This window comes from Heterodontus francisci, chromosome 14 (assembly GCF_036365525.1).
Source record: "Heterodontus francisci isolate sHetFra1 chromosome 14, sHetFra1.hap1, whole genome shotgun sequence".
Classification (NCBI taxonomy): Eukaryota; Metazoa; Chordata; class Chondrichthyes; order Heterodontiformes; family Heterodontidae; genus Heterodontus; species Heterodontus francisci.
Window position 1 is genome coordinate 63,629,565 of NC_090384.1, and position 19,333 is coordinate 63,648,897.

The 19,333-nt window shown below is 45.4% G+C and overlaps 1 protein-coding gene across 5 annotated transcripts in view; it reads right to left on the bottom strand.

Annotated features, from left to right (window-relative positions):
* Positions 1 to 19,333, bottom strand: part of LOC137377078 (DENN domain-containing protein 2B-like) — a 565,382-nt gene that overhangs the window by 222,491 nt on the left and 323,558 nt on the right. For all 5 annotated transcript variants that reach the window (XM_068046345.1, XM_068046347.1, XM_068046343.1 and 2 more), the window contains one exon: positions 2,765 to 4,006. In XM_068046345.1, the coding sequence (XP_067902446.1) occupies positions 2,765 to 4,006 (1,242 nt within the window). The remainder of the gene's footprint in view (positions 1 to 2,764; positions 4,007 to 19,333) is intronic.

A 19,333-nucleotide genomic window follows, 5' to 3' on the forward strand; every position in this document is an offset into this window, starting at 1 on the left:
AATTCTGTCAGGTGCTTAGGAGAGGAAGCAAAACAAAAATTGAGAAGTAATGGTGTGCATTTATATGGCTTCTTTAATATTAAAAAAAAGTCTCGAGGTTCTTCAGGGAGGCATGATCAGACAAAAATAGACGTCAAGGCAGAGAAGATGATACCAATGGCTTGGTAAAGAGGTGTGTTGCAAGGAGGGTCTTAAAGGAAGAAAGATGTGTGAGGAGGAATAACATTAACTTAGATAGAGAGTCAAAGAATATAGTTTTCGTTGTCATTACAGAGTCTTGTCTGCCAGCCGCATATACTGGAAAATGGATGAAGAATCACAGCCTGTGTGCCAGTTATTTCCAGATACACACAGCTGGTGGGTGAAGCTCCCTGCTGCCAATGCAAACTTGAATAATAGGACCATAATTGTTCATAAAAATGACATAGTGTACATAATTATAACAGTGACCTGACCAAGAACTGGTCACACATAGAAAACCATGCTACAGACTAAGAGATTTGTAAAGGGAAACTTTCTGTAATTGATGTCAGCTAAGCAGCCTTGTATTGAAGGAGAGAGATGCTGCTCGAAGGGCTTCATGCCCGTGATAAAGCTGAAGATTTTAAAAAAGCAGCAAAGAAATGTAAAGTGTAACAAACATTTTCTTCTATAAAAAGGACAGTACAAAAAAAGTACTTTCCCATCCCCTTTAAGACAACTAAACTGCACCAAACCTAACTGTATCATGAATATTTCTTGGAAGTACAGTTATATGGTAGAAGCTCAAAGTACAATTTGTTAGGGGAGGGGGGAATAATACAGACCCAAAACAAATTCTGCAGTTCTTACAAATTTAGGGTGATGACCAATATCAAATGAAAAAAGCACATCAGGAAAATTCTAGTGCTAATCCTCAGTTCAGCAGCCAAAGTAGCACCATTAAAGAGAAATAAAACCACATCTGCTGCTCTAGCTCACAGCAGGCAGAAAGAAAATTTGTGTTAACAGTAAATGTAACTAAAACCAAGCCTGATGCACAGTCTCAATTTCTTTTGCATATCTCAGCAGTTCTTTTACTACTTGAGTCATTCTGAAAACGCTGTGGGAGTGAGTGCAATAACAGTTTCATTGTATTGGGTTGAAAGGGTGTTGCAACCTGTATTATCATCATCACTGAGGAGGAAGAGTTAGCACAGGCCAAATATTACTCAACATTTTCCTTAATTTGCACCAGCCAGTTGTGGTCTTAAGGACTGGTGAAGTTGGCACTGAAAAGGTTTTCAAAATTGTAGTGATCTCAATGAGACTTAAATTAAGGACCAAAAATTTTATAATTTGAACAGAAATATACTTTGAATGTATAGGAATGAGTCCTATTAAATAGTGTGCATCACATTCTCTCGTGGTGCAAGAATGTAGTGAAAGCACCTGTATGCATCGAGGTACGATATTCAGTAATCACAAGGCCAACAATGTTAATGGAATTCAATATTTCTCAATGGCATATGATACAATGCACAACTAAACTGTGAGGGACACTGATCCCAAAACTTTGCAATGTTCTGAATCGTAAGTTCAGTTTACCAGGATTACCAGGATAAAAGATAGGATTCTCTTTCAAATGATTTGAGTTAATCCTCTGAGTTAAGATTGAGTGATTTTGCAAACTGAGGAAATGTCCATTTTCAAGACCAAGCACTGCAATGGGCTTTTTTTCCCCTATCTGCAAAGATATATTCCTGGTGCAATAACATAATAGTGCATGAACAGCAGGTTAAAATGAGGTCATAAATAATTCTATAGTTCAACTGTACATTATACTGCCAATTACTGTGGAGTTAATATTTGCCCTTGGCATCTAGAAATTGTCTTTGGGAGGACCACTGTGCGGGGGCGCACAGTTGGCCTTCAGATTCCCCTAGGCAGCGGAGGCCAGTTTAACTGCCTGGAGATGGCCTCCCATCAACCCCTGCTCATCCTGTCACCCGGAGGCAGATAAAAGATTCAAACCTCTACAGGAAAATGTAGAACAAGTAAAATGAGGCCCTTCCTGCCTGCATGGGTACTGCAGCAGCCTCATGTCACCCGGTAAAAGGTGGTGCAAAAGTAGTAGTGCCTGGCTGCAAAAACCATTTTTTGTTTAAACTTTAAAAAAGTTGGAGAGAGGGTGCCTCCATTTTGAAGCGGCCTCTCCCTTACTTATCAACCATAGCATCCTGCTGCTGGATTGGCCTCTGATTGGACCTCCAGCTTCGGGAGCCTGGCCGCTGTCCTTAATTGGATGGCAAACCCGCCCTCTTGCCATTAATTGACCGTTCCGGGGAAAATCACAAGGAGTGACTGTTTCCCGCACAGTGTGGGCTTCTGGTCTTCATTTGAGCCTGACAGTGGGGTTCAGAATCCCGCGGGGAAAAACCTGCCCATAGTATCAAATAGTCATCTGATAGTGATCAGAAGTAAGAACCCTGATTGGATTCTTCTAATCCTTAGGCTGGGGACATTAAGGCCAATTGTCGTGCCCCATCGATGACTCAGCACAGGTTAAACATCAAATCTGGGGCTTTCCTAGGCTGTCTGATTCAGTATCGCACCATATGGTGTATTTACACACTGATGGAGATTCTAATGTCTTATTCTTCCAGAATGCCTGTACATTACTTTAAAGCCATATTACATGATAGGTCCTTGTGTAATTCACTGTGAAGAACTCTCCCTTTGAATACATTTTATTGGCATTTATGCATCAAATACTGTAAATATTATAGTAAAAATGTCAGTTTACCTGTTATGGATTTTTCTGTGGAGGTTTGAATCTTTTTTCTGCCTCCGGGTGACAGGAGGAGCAGGGGTTGATGGGAGAGGTGGAGGAGAAGTGGGAGTAGAGGATGGAGGTAGGCTGTTGCTAGGAGAGCTCCTATGGTTTTTATCTGCTTCATACTCAAAGGTGCGTTTTGGTTTCGGCACAGGGTTCACCACGATGCTAGGCAGACTCTCAGCCTGCGGTTCAGGCTTGTGGTAGGAGCTTTCAGAATTATGACTAAGCTGCTGCTTTAATGTAGTTTTCTCAATCACAGGGTCAGACTCTGGCTCTGTTACCACAGAGCTAACACTCTCTCTCTGCGTTGTACTCCCAGTCTCCTTAATATCCTCTGACACACTTAGTGTGAAAGATTTTTTTCTCAGTCTTTCCCTCCCATAGCAGCTGCTGGGCAACTGGGGAAGATCCTTATTGGGGCTCTCCTTAAGAGCCTGCTCAATTTTCTGAATCCTGCTTAACACAGCAGATGTCTGTTTTTTTATATGTTCTTTGCTGCAAATATTGGAAGGCTGGTTCTTGCCAAACAATCTTTCATGTCTGGCAAATGACTCTTTATCAGATGCATCATCTTCAGTCTCAGGGTATGAGCACTCTGAAAATGACCTACTCATTCTTTTAAATCCTGTCAGATCAAAGGTTTTTTCACTGCAAGGTGAAGGCAGCATACTAGGGCAGCCCTCACTACTAGCCCTATCTCCTACTTTTCTCTTCTCCAGCATCAGATTCCGCCTGGGGGGCATTTCCTTTCTGCATTCCCATTCTGAAATCTTCTGCCTAATGTCAATAGTCTGAGAGTGTATGCTAGCCCTGCTGAAGGAAAGGTTCCGGAAGGTAGAAGCAGGAGCCAAAGATAGTCTGCTCCGGTTAAGTTGGTGGGTGCCTATCCCATCACCTGGCCCCTCTTGGTTTTCTTCCCGTGGTTGTTTCTGGTCTCTGATTCCTTCAACTGTGGCAGCTGGCAGGTCCGTGTCTAAGCATCCAATACTCACAGCTTTCAGTAAAGGACTTTTTGAATCAATACTACATGAATGTAGAAAACTGCTTCTTGGTGTTGCTCCTCCCGAGCCACAGTCCCTCAGACTCAGTCTAGGTGTTGAAATATGAGCATATCTCTTCGACCTATGGGAGGAGTCTTCACTGTCACTTAGTGGGTATGTTGGACTTCTTACCGGCAATGAAAGAGTGGTTGGGGACACTGAATGGCGCCTGTAAAGAAAGAAAATTTCATTAAAAAGGTGCAAGAGACAGAAAAATTGTACACAACAGTGTATGTCAGGTTTATCAAACATTGTTCAGTTTATGCCTCCTGTTAATAACCATTTGCTTTTATATTACACCCCTCATGGGCGGGAAAATATCTCAGAGCAGCAAAGAATAAAGAGATCTGGTGGATAACATAAGATGGGAAATGGGAAAGAAATAGAGAAGCTAAGCTGGGGAATCAAAGGCACAGCAGAAGGATTTTGGGGAGGTTTTTGAAAGTAGGAAGGGAGTTAGCAAGGTGGAGAATTCAACAAGTCATGAGTATAATGGGAACGGAGTGAGCGAAGGGCAAAACTGTGGTGGTCAAGGAGCACTTATATGTGGGGATGTAAGGTAACAGATCGCTAAGGTAAGATGAGGGAGGCCATGAAGAGATTTTGAAATCAACACCTGCTATTATATAAAAATCGAGTATATTACATTAGTTAAAGAGAGAGAGGCTCTAGACAGCATCTCCAAGGTGTGATCTCTCCTTCTCAAAAGCAGCATAAAAGATACAGCCCTTTCTGGACAATTGGTGCGTCACAAGATATGCAGAATCAGCCATCTAAACAGCTAAATGAGGTAAAATATATAAATCTCCAGGTACGGCATGTCCAGTGGAACAGAACCTGAAGGCTCAATGTTATTTTCCCAAGCAGTTAGCTAGAATCCTGCCTGTGAGGAAATTATTTTATTGGCTTGAGAGTTGGAAATAAGAGGAAAATAAAATCATCTTGTAGTTATAATTAACGTGCAGTAGATATTCATCTGTCCTACATGAAGGAAAGATTGGGCAAGCTCAATCATGCAGGTGCGATCCTCCCCACCCATTTTTCATTTCCTGTGTTCTATCCAAGCGACACTTTCAACCCAGCGGTTGAGAAACTAGATCACCATTCGGTTTTCAACATGTTGAAGTTGGCTCTGATATAAATTCCTTTACTGGTGATGTGGATGCATTGGCCAGGTAATTCAGGCACTCAAAGTCTTTCAAAACAATGTTGCCCAAATATGCAAATCAAGCTCATACTGAAAAACCAACAAAATGCTTGCAAATTTCTGTAACCTATAAATGAACCACTGTTAAGTCAGTGTATTGTTTAGCATGTAAATATTTTTTTTTTAGAGATACAGCACTGAAACAGGCCCTTCGGCCCACCGAGTCTGTGCCGACCATCAACCACCTGAATAGATAACTGTCCCTATGTTCAATTCTTGTCTTTCAATTTTTCAACATTCTGCATAAAAATTGTTACTTACAGAAGAAGAACACAGATTTTTTCTGACTTAAACCACGAAGCCCTCATTGAGGAAATCAAATTAAGGAAACACAAAATCCTGGGTGTTCCTTCCAGAAATATCACTTGTGCAACTTTGTGGGGAGTGCACTGGCACTGAGTGCCAAGTATCTCACTTCAGAACTGCAGATCAGTGCCACAAGATGTTCAATGAGCTCAACAAAGATGGGGAAGTAACACACCACACACATTTCCTATTCTTTATTGTCTACCCAGGGCTCCAACACACTTTTCACCCTCTTTAAACCTACAAAAATTCTAACAGGACTTGACAGGGTAGATGCAGGAAGGATGTTCCCGATGGTGGGGGAGTCCAGAACCAGGGATTATAGTCTAAGGATACAGGGTAAACCTTTCAGGACTGCGATGAGGAGAAATTTCGTCACCCAGCGAGTGGTGAGCCTATGGAATTTGCTACCACAGAAAGCAGCTGAGGTCAAAACAATGTATGTTTTCAAGAAGGAGTTAGATATAGCTCTTGGGTCTAAAGGGATCAAAGGTTATGGGGAGAAAGCAGGAACAGGCTACTGAGTTGGATGATCAGCCATGATCATAATGAATGGCGGAGCAGGCTCGAAGGGCCGAATGGCCTACTCCTGCTCCTATTTTCTGTGTTTCTATGTTAAAACAATATATACAACTAATGCTTCACAATGCACTCTGGATTTTGGCGGGCTCTAACTTGGTATTTTGCACTACAGCTACCCAGCTTCCCTAACAGCAAATATTTGCAATCTTTGAACACCTTCCTCCACTTTAGCAGGCTGATATTCTCACATCTCTTCCTTCAGCTCCCGTATGCCACTTAGCCACTCCTCAAATGTTAGTCTTCCATAACCTAAACAATTTCCTTACAGAAAAAAATGGAGCACAATGCCCATGAGAAACAAACCATCAGTGGGCACATCCCCATCTTTAAACCCCTCAAATCTTATGAGGAGAAGGTCATTCAACTCATTGGGAGGCACTCGTTCTTCCTGTGGGTGATGGCGAGGTTGGCGGGATATTGCCTGCGCTATGTTTGTGACTAAACACTTACTCTGTACACTTACATCAGGCAACCACAACCTTTCCCCCTTTCTCCAGCTCCTTAATTCCAAGAGGGTAATGCTCATGCATTCTTAGCTTCTGCCTTCCTTTTCTGTAGATCTACCATAGATCTGGATTCGGGGAGGGGTGGGGGGGGGGGGGGTGTGGTGGTCACAGAAGGAAGAAAATGATCAGCAGGAAGAACAGATACACAATGACAATGAAGAGGGAGACAATGATGGTCTGCAGCCCACGCTCCAGAGACCTTCTGCCCCATGTTCCTACACCCAAAGTGCCCCCAGTTTCTCCAACCCCACCCCCCCACATGATTTGGTTCCTCCCTCTCAAGGATCAGCCCAAATACTTCATTCAGTGGCAATTAAATAACATTAGTGAGGATGTGGCACCTTGCCAGTGGAGGCTAAGGAGAAGGCTGCCTCTGGTTTTGGTAACACTCACCTGAAAAGGATGTTCAGTGAACATCACATTTATATGCAGTATTTGAGCTCAGGATTCAAGGATGTGCAGCAACTGACAAGTGTGACACTCAATGGCAGACAATTGCAAAAAAAAAAGCCATTCAAACTCTCTAGACTCAGGCTCAGAAACTCCCTGGGCTGAATTTTCAGGGCCCTCCTGAAATTGAGAATGGTGGGAAGGGGGAGGGCCCTAAAATACCACACTGAGCGGCATATCAGTTTCAAGGCGCCAATCCTGGTGCCAGCAATAATCACCAGGGCGATGGGAGGGCAGGACAGGAATCTCGCTCTCCTCCCAACTGAAACCTTTGTAAAAGCTCGTTAATAGCTTGTCAAGTCTGGAACTTGATATTGTTAAAGGAGTGGATAGGTTACCTGCGCCTTCAGAAACAGATTTGATGAAGGAAGGCCCTGAAAGAGTGGGGATGTCATGACCCTGGCCTCATAACAGGGTCAGTAGGGCAAAGGGCTACTCGGCACTTGGTAAGGGGGTGTCCTTGGTGCTGCGCAGGTGGCAGGGAGAGTGGGCACTCAGTGCCCGGGGTCTGAACGGGGTCAGCAACCCCCCCCCCCCCACCACCCCCCACCCCCCCGGCATCGGGAAGCAGAAGAGCAGGGGGCAAGGCTGTCAAAGACAATTGGGCAGCCACCGGCCCAAAAGGAAGGTTCCAGTTGCAATGGGGGCACAACTGTCAGATTTTGGGCCCAGTGGCAATGAGAGGGAACACCCTCTGCAGGAAGGGCTGAACCCCAGGCATCAGGAAGGCTTGGGAGAGGAAAGAGGGGCAGGAAGGGAATGGAGGCCAAACCGTCAACACAGTATCTACCGCCAAAGACGGAGCTACCTGGAGATGACCAAGATTGACAGAGCTAAGCAACCCCATAACCAACGGATCAGATCTAAGCTCTGCAGTCCTGCCACATCCAGCTGTGAATGGCGGTGGACAATTAAACAACAGTGGCGCAGTGGTTAGCACCGCAGCCTCACAGCTCCAGCAACCCAGGTTAGGTTCTGGGTACTACCTGTGCGGAGTTTGCAAGTTCTCCCTGTGACTACGTGGGTTTCCGCCACGTGCTCCGGTTTCCTCCCACAGCCAAAGACTTGCAAGTTGATAGGTAAATTGCCCATTGTAAATTGCCCCTAGTGTAGGTAGGTGGTAGGAGAATGGTGGGGATGTGGTAGGGAATATGGGATTAATGTAGGATTAGTATAAATGGGTGGTTGTTGGTCAGCACAGACTCGGTGGGCCAAAGGGCCTGTTTCAATGCTGTATCACTCTATGACTTATTTCTATAACTAACTGGAGGAGGTGGCTCCACAAATATCCCCATCCTCAATGATGGGGGCGCGCAGCACATCAGTGCAAAAGATAAGGCTGAAGCATTTGCAACAATCTTTGCCAGAAGTGCTGAGTTGATGATCCATCTCGACCTCCTCCTGAAGTTCCCAGCATCACAGATGCCAGTCTTCAGCCAATTCAATTCACTCCGCGTGATATCAAGAAACGACTGAAGGTACTGGAATACTGCAAAGGCTATGGACCCTGACAATATTCCGGCAATAGTACTGAAGACCTGTGCTCCAGAACTTGCCACGCCCCTAGCCAAGCTGTTTTAGTACAGTTACAACACTGGCTTCTACCCTGCAATGTGGAAATTTTTTTATTTTTTTTATTTCCAAAATATACTTTATTCATAAAAATCTGTAAAAATTACATTCCCAAACAGTTTAAAACAGCATCAAGTCAAAAAATACAAACAGTGCAAAGGTGATCAGTTTCCTTCTATACAATCATGAGTTGCCTCACAACACTTCCATTGCCTAGGTATGTCCTGTACACAAAAAGCAGGACAAGTCCAACCCGGCCAATTACCGCCCCATCAGCCTACTCTCAATCATCAGTAAAGTGATGGAAGGTGTCATCAACAGTGCCATCAAGCGGCACTTGCTTAGCAATAATCTACTCAGTGACGCTCAGTTTGGGTTCTGCATGAGATCAGGAGCTTTTGTCCATGTTTGAACCAAGGTGAGAGTGACTGCCCTTGACATCAAGGCAGCATTTGACCGAGTATGGCATCAAGGAGCCCGAGCAAAACTGAAGTCAATGGGAATCAAGGGGGAATACTCTCCGCTGATTGGAGTCATACCTAGTGCAAAGGAAGATGGTTGTGGTTGTTGGAGGTCAATCATCTGAGCTCCAGGACATCACTGTAGGAGTTCCTCAGGGTAGTGTCCTAGGCCCAACCATCTTCAGCTGCTTCATCAATGACCTTCCTTCAATCATAAGGTCAGAAGTGGAGATGTTCGCTGATGATTGCACAATGTTCAGCACCATTCGCAACACCTCAGATACTGAAGCAGTGCGTGTAGAAATGCAGCAAGACTTGGACAATATCTAGGCTTGGGCTGATAAGTGACAAGTAACATTCGCAACACACAAGTGCCAGGCAATGACCATCTCCAACAAGAGAGAATCTAACCATCTCCCCTTGACATTTAATGGCATTACCATCGCTGAATCCCCCACTAACAACATCCTAGGGGCTACCATTGACCAGAAACTGAACTGGAGTAGCCATATAAACACCGTGGCTACAAGAGCAGGTCAGAGGCTAGGAATCCTGCGATGCGTAATGCACCTCCTGATTCCCCAAAGCCTGTCCACCATCTACAAGGCACAAGTCAGGAGTGTGATGGAATACACTCCACTTGCCTGAATGGGTGCAGCTCCAACAACACTCAGGAAGCTTGACGCCATCCAGGACAAAGCAGCCCGCTTGATTGGCACCCCATCTACAAACATTCACTCCCTCCACCACCGACACTCAGTGGCAGCAGTGTGTACCATCTACAAGAAGCACTGCAGCAACGCACCAAGGCTCCTTAGACAGCACCTTCCAAACCCGTGACCTCTACCAACTAGAAGGCCAAGGGAACACCACCACCTGCAAGTTCCCCACGAAGTCACACACCATCGTGACTTGGAACTCTATCGCTGTTCCTTCGCTGTCGCAGGGTCAAAATCCTGGAACTCCCTTCCTAACAGCACTGTGGGTGTACCTACCCCACATGGACTGCAGTGGTTCAAGAAGGCAGCTCACCACCACCTTCTCAAGGGCAATTAGGGATGGGCAATAAATGCTGGCCTGGCCAGCGACGCCCACATCCCATGAATGAATAAAAAAGTGCCACTTGAGACCATGAATCTCCAGGCAGATGGTCACAGAGGTCTGTGCCCTCGAAACCAAAGACCTTGCACATTGCAGGACTGGTTGCCATGCCCTGCCAGTAGCCGTCAAAGTCACTGTGGCCTTGAACTTCTTCGCTTCTGCCTCCTTCCAAGGATCAGCTGCAGACCTCAGTGGCATCTCAAAAATAGCAGCACAGCACTGCATCTCACTGGTCACTGCTGCCCTCTTTGCCAGAGCCAGACAGCACATTCATTTCACAACAGATGCAGCCTCTCAGGAACAGAGCACACTGGGTTTCACCGACGTTGCTGGATTCCTACAAGGTGCAGGGTATCATTGATAGCACCCCTGTGGCCATTAAGGCACCCAGCGACCAGCCTGTGAGATCCATCAACAAGAAGGGCTTTCACTCCCTCAACGTCCAACTGGTCTACGATCACAACAAGAGCTTCCTCCATGTGTGTGCTCGCTTTCCTGACAGCTGACATGACCCCTTCATCCTCCACCAGTCCAGGCTGCCTCAGATCTTCACTCCAACCTCCAAAGTGTGTGAATGGATTGTAGGGGACAAGCGATATCCTTTGAAGAGATGGCTACTTACACCTCTACGAGGACCCAGATGGAGGCACAGAGGCAATACAACCAATGCCACCTGCTCAGTAAGACAACCATTGAGCAGGCCATCGGGCCTCTGAAGTTGTGATTCCGGTGCCTGGATCGGTCAGTTGGTGCCCTCCAATACCCTCCTGTAAGTGTCTCGGCCATTGTGGCAGTCTGCTGCACTCTCCATTTACTTGGGACTTCAGAGAAATGTGGACCTTGAGGACAATGAGGCCCTGGAAGGAGACAGCTCATTGGGAGAGGAGCAGGAGGTGAGTGGAGGAGGAGGAAGAGGAGGTGGAGGGAGATGATGCTGAACAGAGAGGTGCCCCTGCTGCACGGTGGGGTGACCACCTCTTCCTGCCACCCTCTGAAAAGAAGACCTCTCCCCTCTGTTTTATGGCCTCCAGCAACAGATCCAGGTTGCCATCAAAGAAGCAAGGGGCTGCGCTGCCAGGCCTCTGGATCCCCTGTGTCATCTCGCCTCCCTCTGGTGCAATGGGAGGCTTCTGCCTCAGATCTCTGCCTTAGGACAACCACCAGTCAAAGTGATGGCTGCTGTAGGAGTCTAAATGAGTCCCACACTTCATCTGACTCGTCTCCATTCCCACTCCCAGTGGCTCTGGGTGGACAGGAAAGCCATCTCTGTTACCAATTAAAGGCTTTCCCTCGCGAAATTCTGAACTTTAATCAGTTTCTCATCAGAGGCGGGTTGCTGACCCGAAAACAAACCCAGCTCCTGATTCCCACCTCTGTGGTGAAAAATCAGCCCCATGTATCGCTTCATCCTTCAGGTTTCTGCACCTCATAAATCTCAATCTAGGTTCCTGAACCAGGAAACTTGCATTTGCTATATTATTGGCCTCATTCCCTCATATTGAGCTCCATCAGGACTCAGCAGATCATGTAAAGATGCAAAAAGCACAAGGGAACTCAGGAGAAGTGTGTTACTAGTGGAAATTGGGTAGAAGCAGTTTCTGCCCACTATTTGTCTCTGAAGAAAACTCCTGTGCTATTTTCACACTGCTAACCTGCTGAAACCAAGAAGAAAATTCACCCCAGAATAGTTAGCCTAGATGTTCAGGCATAAAGTGGGCATAACCAATTAGAAAAAGGAGTGGTGGTCCACACATTCAGTGTTTCATGTAAGTTTCCAATTCTGGTATTCAGTGCATAGGAAGCTCCCACCAAGACAGGCTGGAGCTTCATTTTAATATGATGCAGTCCTGATGACATAATTTAGGATGTGTATGCAATTTTTCAGCATTCCTTTGCACACAGCACTGATTCACATTTCTTCCTCACTGAAAGTTGGCTTCGAAGATTTCTGGGCACAGAGGTGTAAATCGATGTTGGCTTTGCAGGCCTACCTGAAGATTGCTGGGAGCATTTTCAGACCATTTCTGAATCTTTTCTTTTTGTCCTTGTTACTTTTCTCATAAATTCTTATTTAGATAGGCAGGAGCTACTTTAACAACTGTTTCGGCAGTGCCATTATTTGCCCGTAATTTTGGTGCATTGAGTTTTCCAATAGAAATTCTCTTACAATTATGCTTTTTTTAGGGAAGACGAATCAATAGGGTAGGCCAGGCTACACCAGAAGCAATCAAAGCCCACCTGCCAGTATCTCACACTTGCATCTAAAATAGAAACACATATACCTTGCTTTATTAGATTAGTGCATGTGGAGGCTGTGGCAGCATAGCCGATGCCATAAATGCTATACGCAAAGCCTTGGCTAGCTTTGATGTTGGAGATTTTTTCAGAAGTACCCCAACTACAGTGTTACATGCTTGAGGTGGAACTAAATGAAAGCAGGCATGCCAGGAAATCAAGCGCCAGCAAAACATTATCTACTGCATCTTCTAAGATCCCATCAATCATATCTGTAGGACCTGGTACACACAGCTGGTAACAACTGTGGGAACTGGCTTTACAAGCTTCAGGTCAATAGGGAGCCAAATGCAGGGTTGCACCAACTGCTACAAGATCATATACAACTTCACTGCACTACAAGTCTAGCAAAACCAGTAATGATCAACTACATCCTCAAATCTGTCTTTAACCCCTTCCAGACATGTAATGCCATCCTATGAGGAGGATGCTCTAGAGTGGCAAACATTGCCACCATCCTTACTATGGCCTATTGAGTTACTGTCTCCACTTCACCAGCCATCAAACAGAGTGTCAGATGCTGGCTGCTTTGTCACTTGCCTGAAGGCACTGTTTCATGCCTCTACCTTCGGTTTACTTTTGCTTAATTTTCACTTGTTGATTCTTTCCCCACGTGTGAATCATATCATCCATCTAGATCTTTCCGTACAGATTTTATTTATGATCATCCTATTGTGGAATTCATCCCTCTGCCTCCATCTGTTGATTCACAATTATAAAGGAACACAAGTTTCTTCTCCTACCTCCACCAGGAAAAATAAATCAGAGCTTGAGTATTGCTGAAAATAGAGACATTTTCTCGAAGCTTTTCGCCTTGCACTCATCAGGACAATTTGCAAGAATACCAATGTAAGGAAAGCAACAAATTCATATTGTATGAGAAGAGAGTGTTGATTGGCTGGCTAGTTGACTCTGGTAGAGGCATTGCCATGGAGAATGCACCAGTTTATGGTGACTGACAGTTAACTGCCAAGCTTTGTTTGAAATTTAAACTAGGCAGCGTGACTCTGATTGGGCGAATCAAAGGCATCCTGCATGACAATGGCTACCCCGATCAGATAATTTCTCGCTGTATATCATGCAAATTTATGTACGGGCCTACGGTCATCATTTTCGGCCCTGAAAAGTGCCCAGTTTATTTCAGATTACCCTGGAAGGGTAATGTATTCCAAAAATTTGAGCAACAGGTGAAGCTAGCTGTTTCACTGCTACTATGCAGTAGAAACATGTGTGGTGTTCGCCACGAACAGGATGCTGCCTTCAAGCCAAAAAGACATTCTGCCTATCACACAAATGAGTAATGTGGTATAAGAATTTCAATGCCAGTGTGATGCTAGGTATATAGGCCGTACATCTCAAACACTGTTGGAACATATCAAACATGTCCCTTCCGCTGCTCACAACAGGAAAGGTACAGACTGTACCCAACCAGCCCGAGCTTGCAAAACTCGAAACACAGTGTCCAAAATTAGATGTGATTCCGCATTTGGACATTTTCTAAATAATCCTCAGTGTGCTAAGAATTACGCTGACAGGCAATTTAAGATTGTCAGTCAGGCTCGCAGTGTGGCACATTTGTGCGTACTGGAAGCTACATATATTAATACGCAGGGCCTTGTTCTTTGCAGACAGAAAGAAAATGTACACACATTGCGCCTGTTTCAGCTAAACAAAATAAGTGAAAGCTATTCGCTGGTTCATTCTTCAGGGCAATGCCTTGACCAATCAGAGTCAAGTTGATTGATTTAAATTTCAAACAAAGCTTGGCAGTTAACTGTCAGTCACCATAAACTGGTGCATTCTCCATGGCAACGTCTCTACCAATCAGAGTTCACCTGCCAACCAAACAGCACGCTTTTCTCATACAGTATAAATTTGTTGCTTCCCTTACATTGGTATTATTTCGAATTGTCCTGATGAGTGCAAGATGAAAAGCTTCAACAAAATATCTCTATTTTCAGCAATACTCAAATCAGAGCTATTAATATTCACATAACCGCCACCCCTGCTTCAGCTAATCTATTGCTGAAACTCTCAATATTCTTCTCTTCTCTCTAGACTTGACTATTCCTCTGGCTAGCGTCCCATCTTCCACCCTACATAAACCAGAGCTCATCCAAAACACTGCTATCTGTATCCTAACTCCCATTTACCCATCATCCCTGTGGTCACTGACCTACTTTGGTTCATAGTCTAGTCATGCCTCAGTTTTAAACTTCTCATCCTTGTTTTCAAATACTTCCATAGCGTCGTCCCTCCTATCTCTGTAACCCCCTCAAACCCTACAAACCTCCGAGATCTCTACACTCCTCCAATTCTGGCCTCTTGTGCACCCCTGATTTTAATAACTCCACCATTGGTGACTTAGGTGCCTAGACCCTAAGCTCTGGAATACCCTCCCTACACCTTTCTACCTCCTTTAAGATGCTCCTTTAAACCCATCTCTTTGACTTAAGCTTTTAGTCACCAGTCTTAATATCTCCTTATGTGGCTCAGCATCATATTTTGCTTGAAATGCTCCTGTGAAGCACCTTGAGACATTTCATTATGTTAACGGTGCTATATAAATGCATGCTGTTGTGGTAAACCTCAATCCACTTCGAATAAATATTAATCCAACTCACAGTAAAGCTGTCAATTAAACCCTGGTGCTAGGGTCAAGGATGTCACGGAGCGGCTGCAGGACATTCTGAAGGGGGAGGGTGAGCAGCCAGAGGTTGTGGTACACATTGGTACCAACGACATAGGTAGAAAAAGGGATGAGGTCCTGCAACAAGAATTGAGAGAGCTAGGTAGCAGATTAAAAAGCAGGACCTCAAAGGTTGTAATCTCTGGATTACTCCTGGTGCCACGTGCTAGTGAGTTTAGTAATAGGAGGATAGAGCAGATGAATGCATGGCTGAGGAGATGGTGCAGGAGGGAGGGCTTTATGGAACTGAAAGTGAGTCTGCCTGGAAGGCAGAGCAAATACAGACCTGGTAAGGCACAAGGGAAAAATACAAGGCTGGATTGCATCTATTTCAATGCAAGGAGTCTTACTAGTAAGGCAGATGAATTGAGGGCGTTGATTAGTACATGGGATTATGATATTATTGCTATCACAGAGACATGGTTGAGGGAGGGACAGGACTGGCAGCTCAATATTCCAGGGTATAGAATCTTCAAGCGCGACAGGGGAGGGGATAAAAGAGGACGTGGCATTGCACTGTTGATCAAGGAGTCAATTACTGCAGTAAGAAGGGATGACATCTTAGTAGGTTCCTCAAATGAGGCCATTTGGGTAGAACTTAAAAACAAAAAGGGGGCAATCACTTGGCTGGGAGTGTACTACAGGCCTCCAAACAGTCAGGGAGAGATAGAGGAGCAGATATGTAGGCAAATCTCTGAGAGGTGTGAAAATAATAGGGTAATAATAGTCGGGATTTCAACTTCCCCAATATTAACTGAGATAGTCTTAGTGCAAAAGTCTTAAAAGGGGCGGAATTCTTAAAATGCATACAGGAGAGCTTTTCGAGCCAGTATGTAGAAAGTCCTACAAGGGAAGGGGCAGTACTGGACCTAATCCTAGGGAATGAAGCCGGACAAGTGGTATAAGTGACAGTGGGGGAGCATTTCGGGGATAGTGACCATAACCCTGTAAGATTTAAGGTAGTTATGGAAAAGGATAAAGATGGACCAGAAATAAAGGTACTGAATTGTGGGTGGCACAGTGGCGCAGTGGTTAGCACCACAGCCTCACAGCTCCAGGGTGTTTTATGAGTATATTAAGGGTAAGAGGATAACCAGGGAAAGAGTAGGGCCCATTAGGGACCAACGTGGCAATCTTTGTGTGGAGCTGGAGGACATAGGTGAGGTTTTAAATGATTACTTTTCATCGGTGTTCACTATGGAGAAGGACGATGTAGGTGTAGAGATCGGGTGGGGGGGATTGTGCTACACTTGAAATTAGCAATGAAAGAGAGAAGGTATTAGTGGTTTTAGCAGGCTTAATAGGGAATAAATCCCCAGGTACGGATGAGATGTATCCCAGGCTGTTATATGAGGCAAGGGAGGAGATAGCAAGGGCTTTGACACAAATTTTCAAATCCTCTCTGGCCACAGGAGAGGTACCAGAGGATTGGAAGACAGCAAATGTGGTACCATTATTCAAGAAGGGTAGTAGGGATAAACCAGGTAATTACAGGCCAGTGAGTCCAACATCAGTGGTAGGAAAATATTGGAAAAAATTCTGAGGGACAGGATTAATCTCCACTTGGAGAGGCAGGGATTAATCAGGGATAGTCAGCATGGCTTTGTCAGGGGGAGGTCATGTCTAACTAACTTGATTGAATTTTTCGAGGAGGTGACTAGATGTGTAGATGAGGGTAAAGCAATAGATGTAGTTTACATGGATCTCAGTAAGGCTTTTGATAAGGTCCAACAAGGGAGATTGGTTAAGAAGGTAAGAGCCCATGGGATCGAGGGCAATTTGGCAAATTGGATCCAAAATTGGCTTAGTGGCAGGAGGCAGAGGGTAATGGTCGAGTGCTGTTTTTGCGATTGGAAGCCTGTGACCAGTGGTGTACCACAGGGATCGGTGCTAGGACCCTTGCTGTTTGTAGTGTACATTAATGATTTAGACATGAATATAGGAGGTATGATCAGTAAGTTCGCAGATGACATGAAAATCCTTAGATTACAGGGAGATATAGATGGGCTGGTAAGATGGGCGGAGCAGTGGCAAATGGAATTTAATCCTGAAAAGTGTGAGGTAATGCATTTTGGGAGGACTAACAAGGCAAGGGACTACACAATGGATGGTAGGACCCTATGAAGTACAGAAAGTCAGAGGGACCTTGGTGTACTTGTCCATAGATCACTGAAGGCAGCAGCACAGGTAGATAAGGTGGTTAGGAAGGCATATGGGATACTTGCCTTTATTAGCCGAGGCATAGAATATAAGAGCAGGGAGGACATGATGGAGCTATATAAAATGCTAGTTAGGCCACAGCTGGAGTACTGTGTACAGTTCTGGGCACCACACTATAGGAAGGGTGTGATTGCACTGGAGAGGATGCGAGGAGATTCACCAGGATGTTGCCTGGGCTGGAGCATTTCAGCTATGAAGAGAGACTGAAAAGGCTAGGCAGCATCTGTGGAAAGAGAAGCAGAGTGAATGTTTCGGGTCAGTGACCCTTCTTCGGAACTGACAAATATTAGAAAAGTCACAGATTATAAACAAGTGAGGTGGGGGTTGGGCAAGATATAACAAAGGAGAAGGTGCAGATTGGACCAGGCCACATAGCTGACCAAAAGGTCACGGAGCAAAGGCAAACAATATGTTAATGGTGTGTTGAAAGACAAAGCATTAGTACAGATTAGGTGTGAATATACTGAATATTGAACATCAGCAAGTGCAAACCTGAAGAAAAACAACCTGAAAAAAACAGTGGGTAAGCAAACTGAACAAACTAAGATGAAATGAAATAAATGCAAAAAAAGATTGTAAAAAATGTAAAAAGGAATGCAAAAAAAAGGAAGAAAAAATAACTAAAAATGACTAAAAATGAAAGTAAAGTGGGGGGCTGTCATGCTCTGAAATTATTGAACTCAATGTTCAGTCCGGCAGGCTGTAGTGTGCCTAATCGGTAGATGAGATGCTGTTCCTCGAGCTTGCGTTGATGTTCACTGGAACACTGCAGCAATCCCAGGACAGAGATGTGAGCATGAGAGCAGGGGGGAGTGTTGAAATGGCAAGCAACCGGAAGCTCAGGGTCCTGCTTGCGGACTGAGCGGAGATGTTCCGCAAAGCGGTCACCCAGTCTGCGCTTGGTCTCCCCAATGTAGAGGAGACCACACTGTGAGCAGCGAATACAGTATACTACGTCGCGCTCAGCATGACGTTGAGCTCTTCTTCCGTCGCCTCCGCCTCCGGGCTCACTTCTTCAACCAGGAGTCCTCCCCCCGACCAGCAGACCCATTCACCCGCCTCCAGCATTCTCCCTCTACCTGGACCCCTCACCCTGGCCTCTTACCTGCTCTTGATCTCTTCATTGAAAACTGTCGGCGAGACATTGGTCGTCTCAATTTCTCTGCCCCCCTCACTCACTCTAACCTGTCCCCCTCTGAACTTGAGGCACTCCATTCTCTCAGGTCTAACCCCGACATGGTCATCAAACCTGCAGACAAGGGTGGTGCTGTTGTTGTATGGCGTACCGACCTCTACCTTGCAGAAACTCAACGCCAACTCACAGACACCTCTTCCTACCTCCCTCTGGACCATGACCCCACCACCGAACATCAAGCCACCGTCCAAAGGACTGTCACTGACCTCATCTCCTCTGGAGATCTTCCCTCTACAGCTTCCAACCTCATAGTCCCGCAACCCCGGACATCCCGCTTCTACCTCCTTCCCAAAACCCACAAACGGGACTGTCCCGGCAGACCCATTGTGTCAGCCTGCTCCTGCCCAACTGAACTTATTTCTTCCTATCTAGACTCTATCTTTTCTCCGCTGGTCCAGTCTCTTCCCACCTACATCCGTGACTCTTCTGACGCCCTACGTCATTTTGACAATTTCCAGTTTCCTGGTCCCAACTGCCTCCTCTTCACTATGGACGTCCAATCGCTCTACACCTCCATCCCCCACCAGGATGGTTTGAGGGCTCTCCGCTTCTTCCTGGAACAGAGGCCCAACCAGTCCCCATCCACCAACACCCTCCTCTGCCTGGCTGAACTTGTTCTCACATTGAACAACTTCTCCTTCAACTCCATGCATTTCCTTCAAGTAAAAGGTGTTGCTATGGGTACCCGCATGGGTCCTAGTTATGCCTGTCTTTTTGTGGGATATGTCGAGCATTCTTTGTTCCAGTCCTACTCAGGCCCCCTCCCCCAACTCTTTTTCCGGTACATTGATGACTGTATCGGTGCCGTTTCCTGCTCCCGCCCCGAACTAAAAAACTTTATCAACTTTGCTTCCAATTTCCACCCTTCTCTCACCTTTACATGGTCCATCTCTGACACTTCCCTTCCCTTCC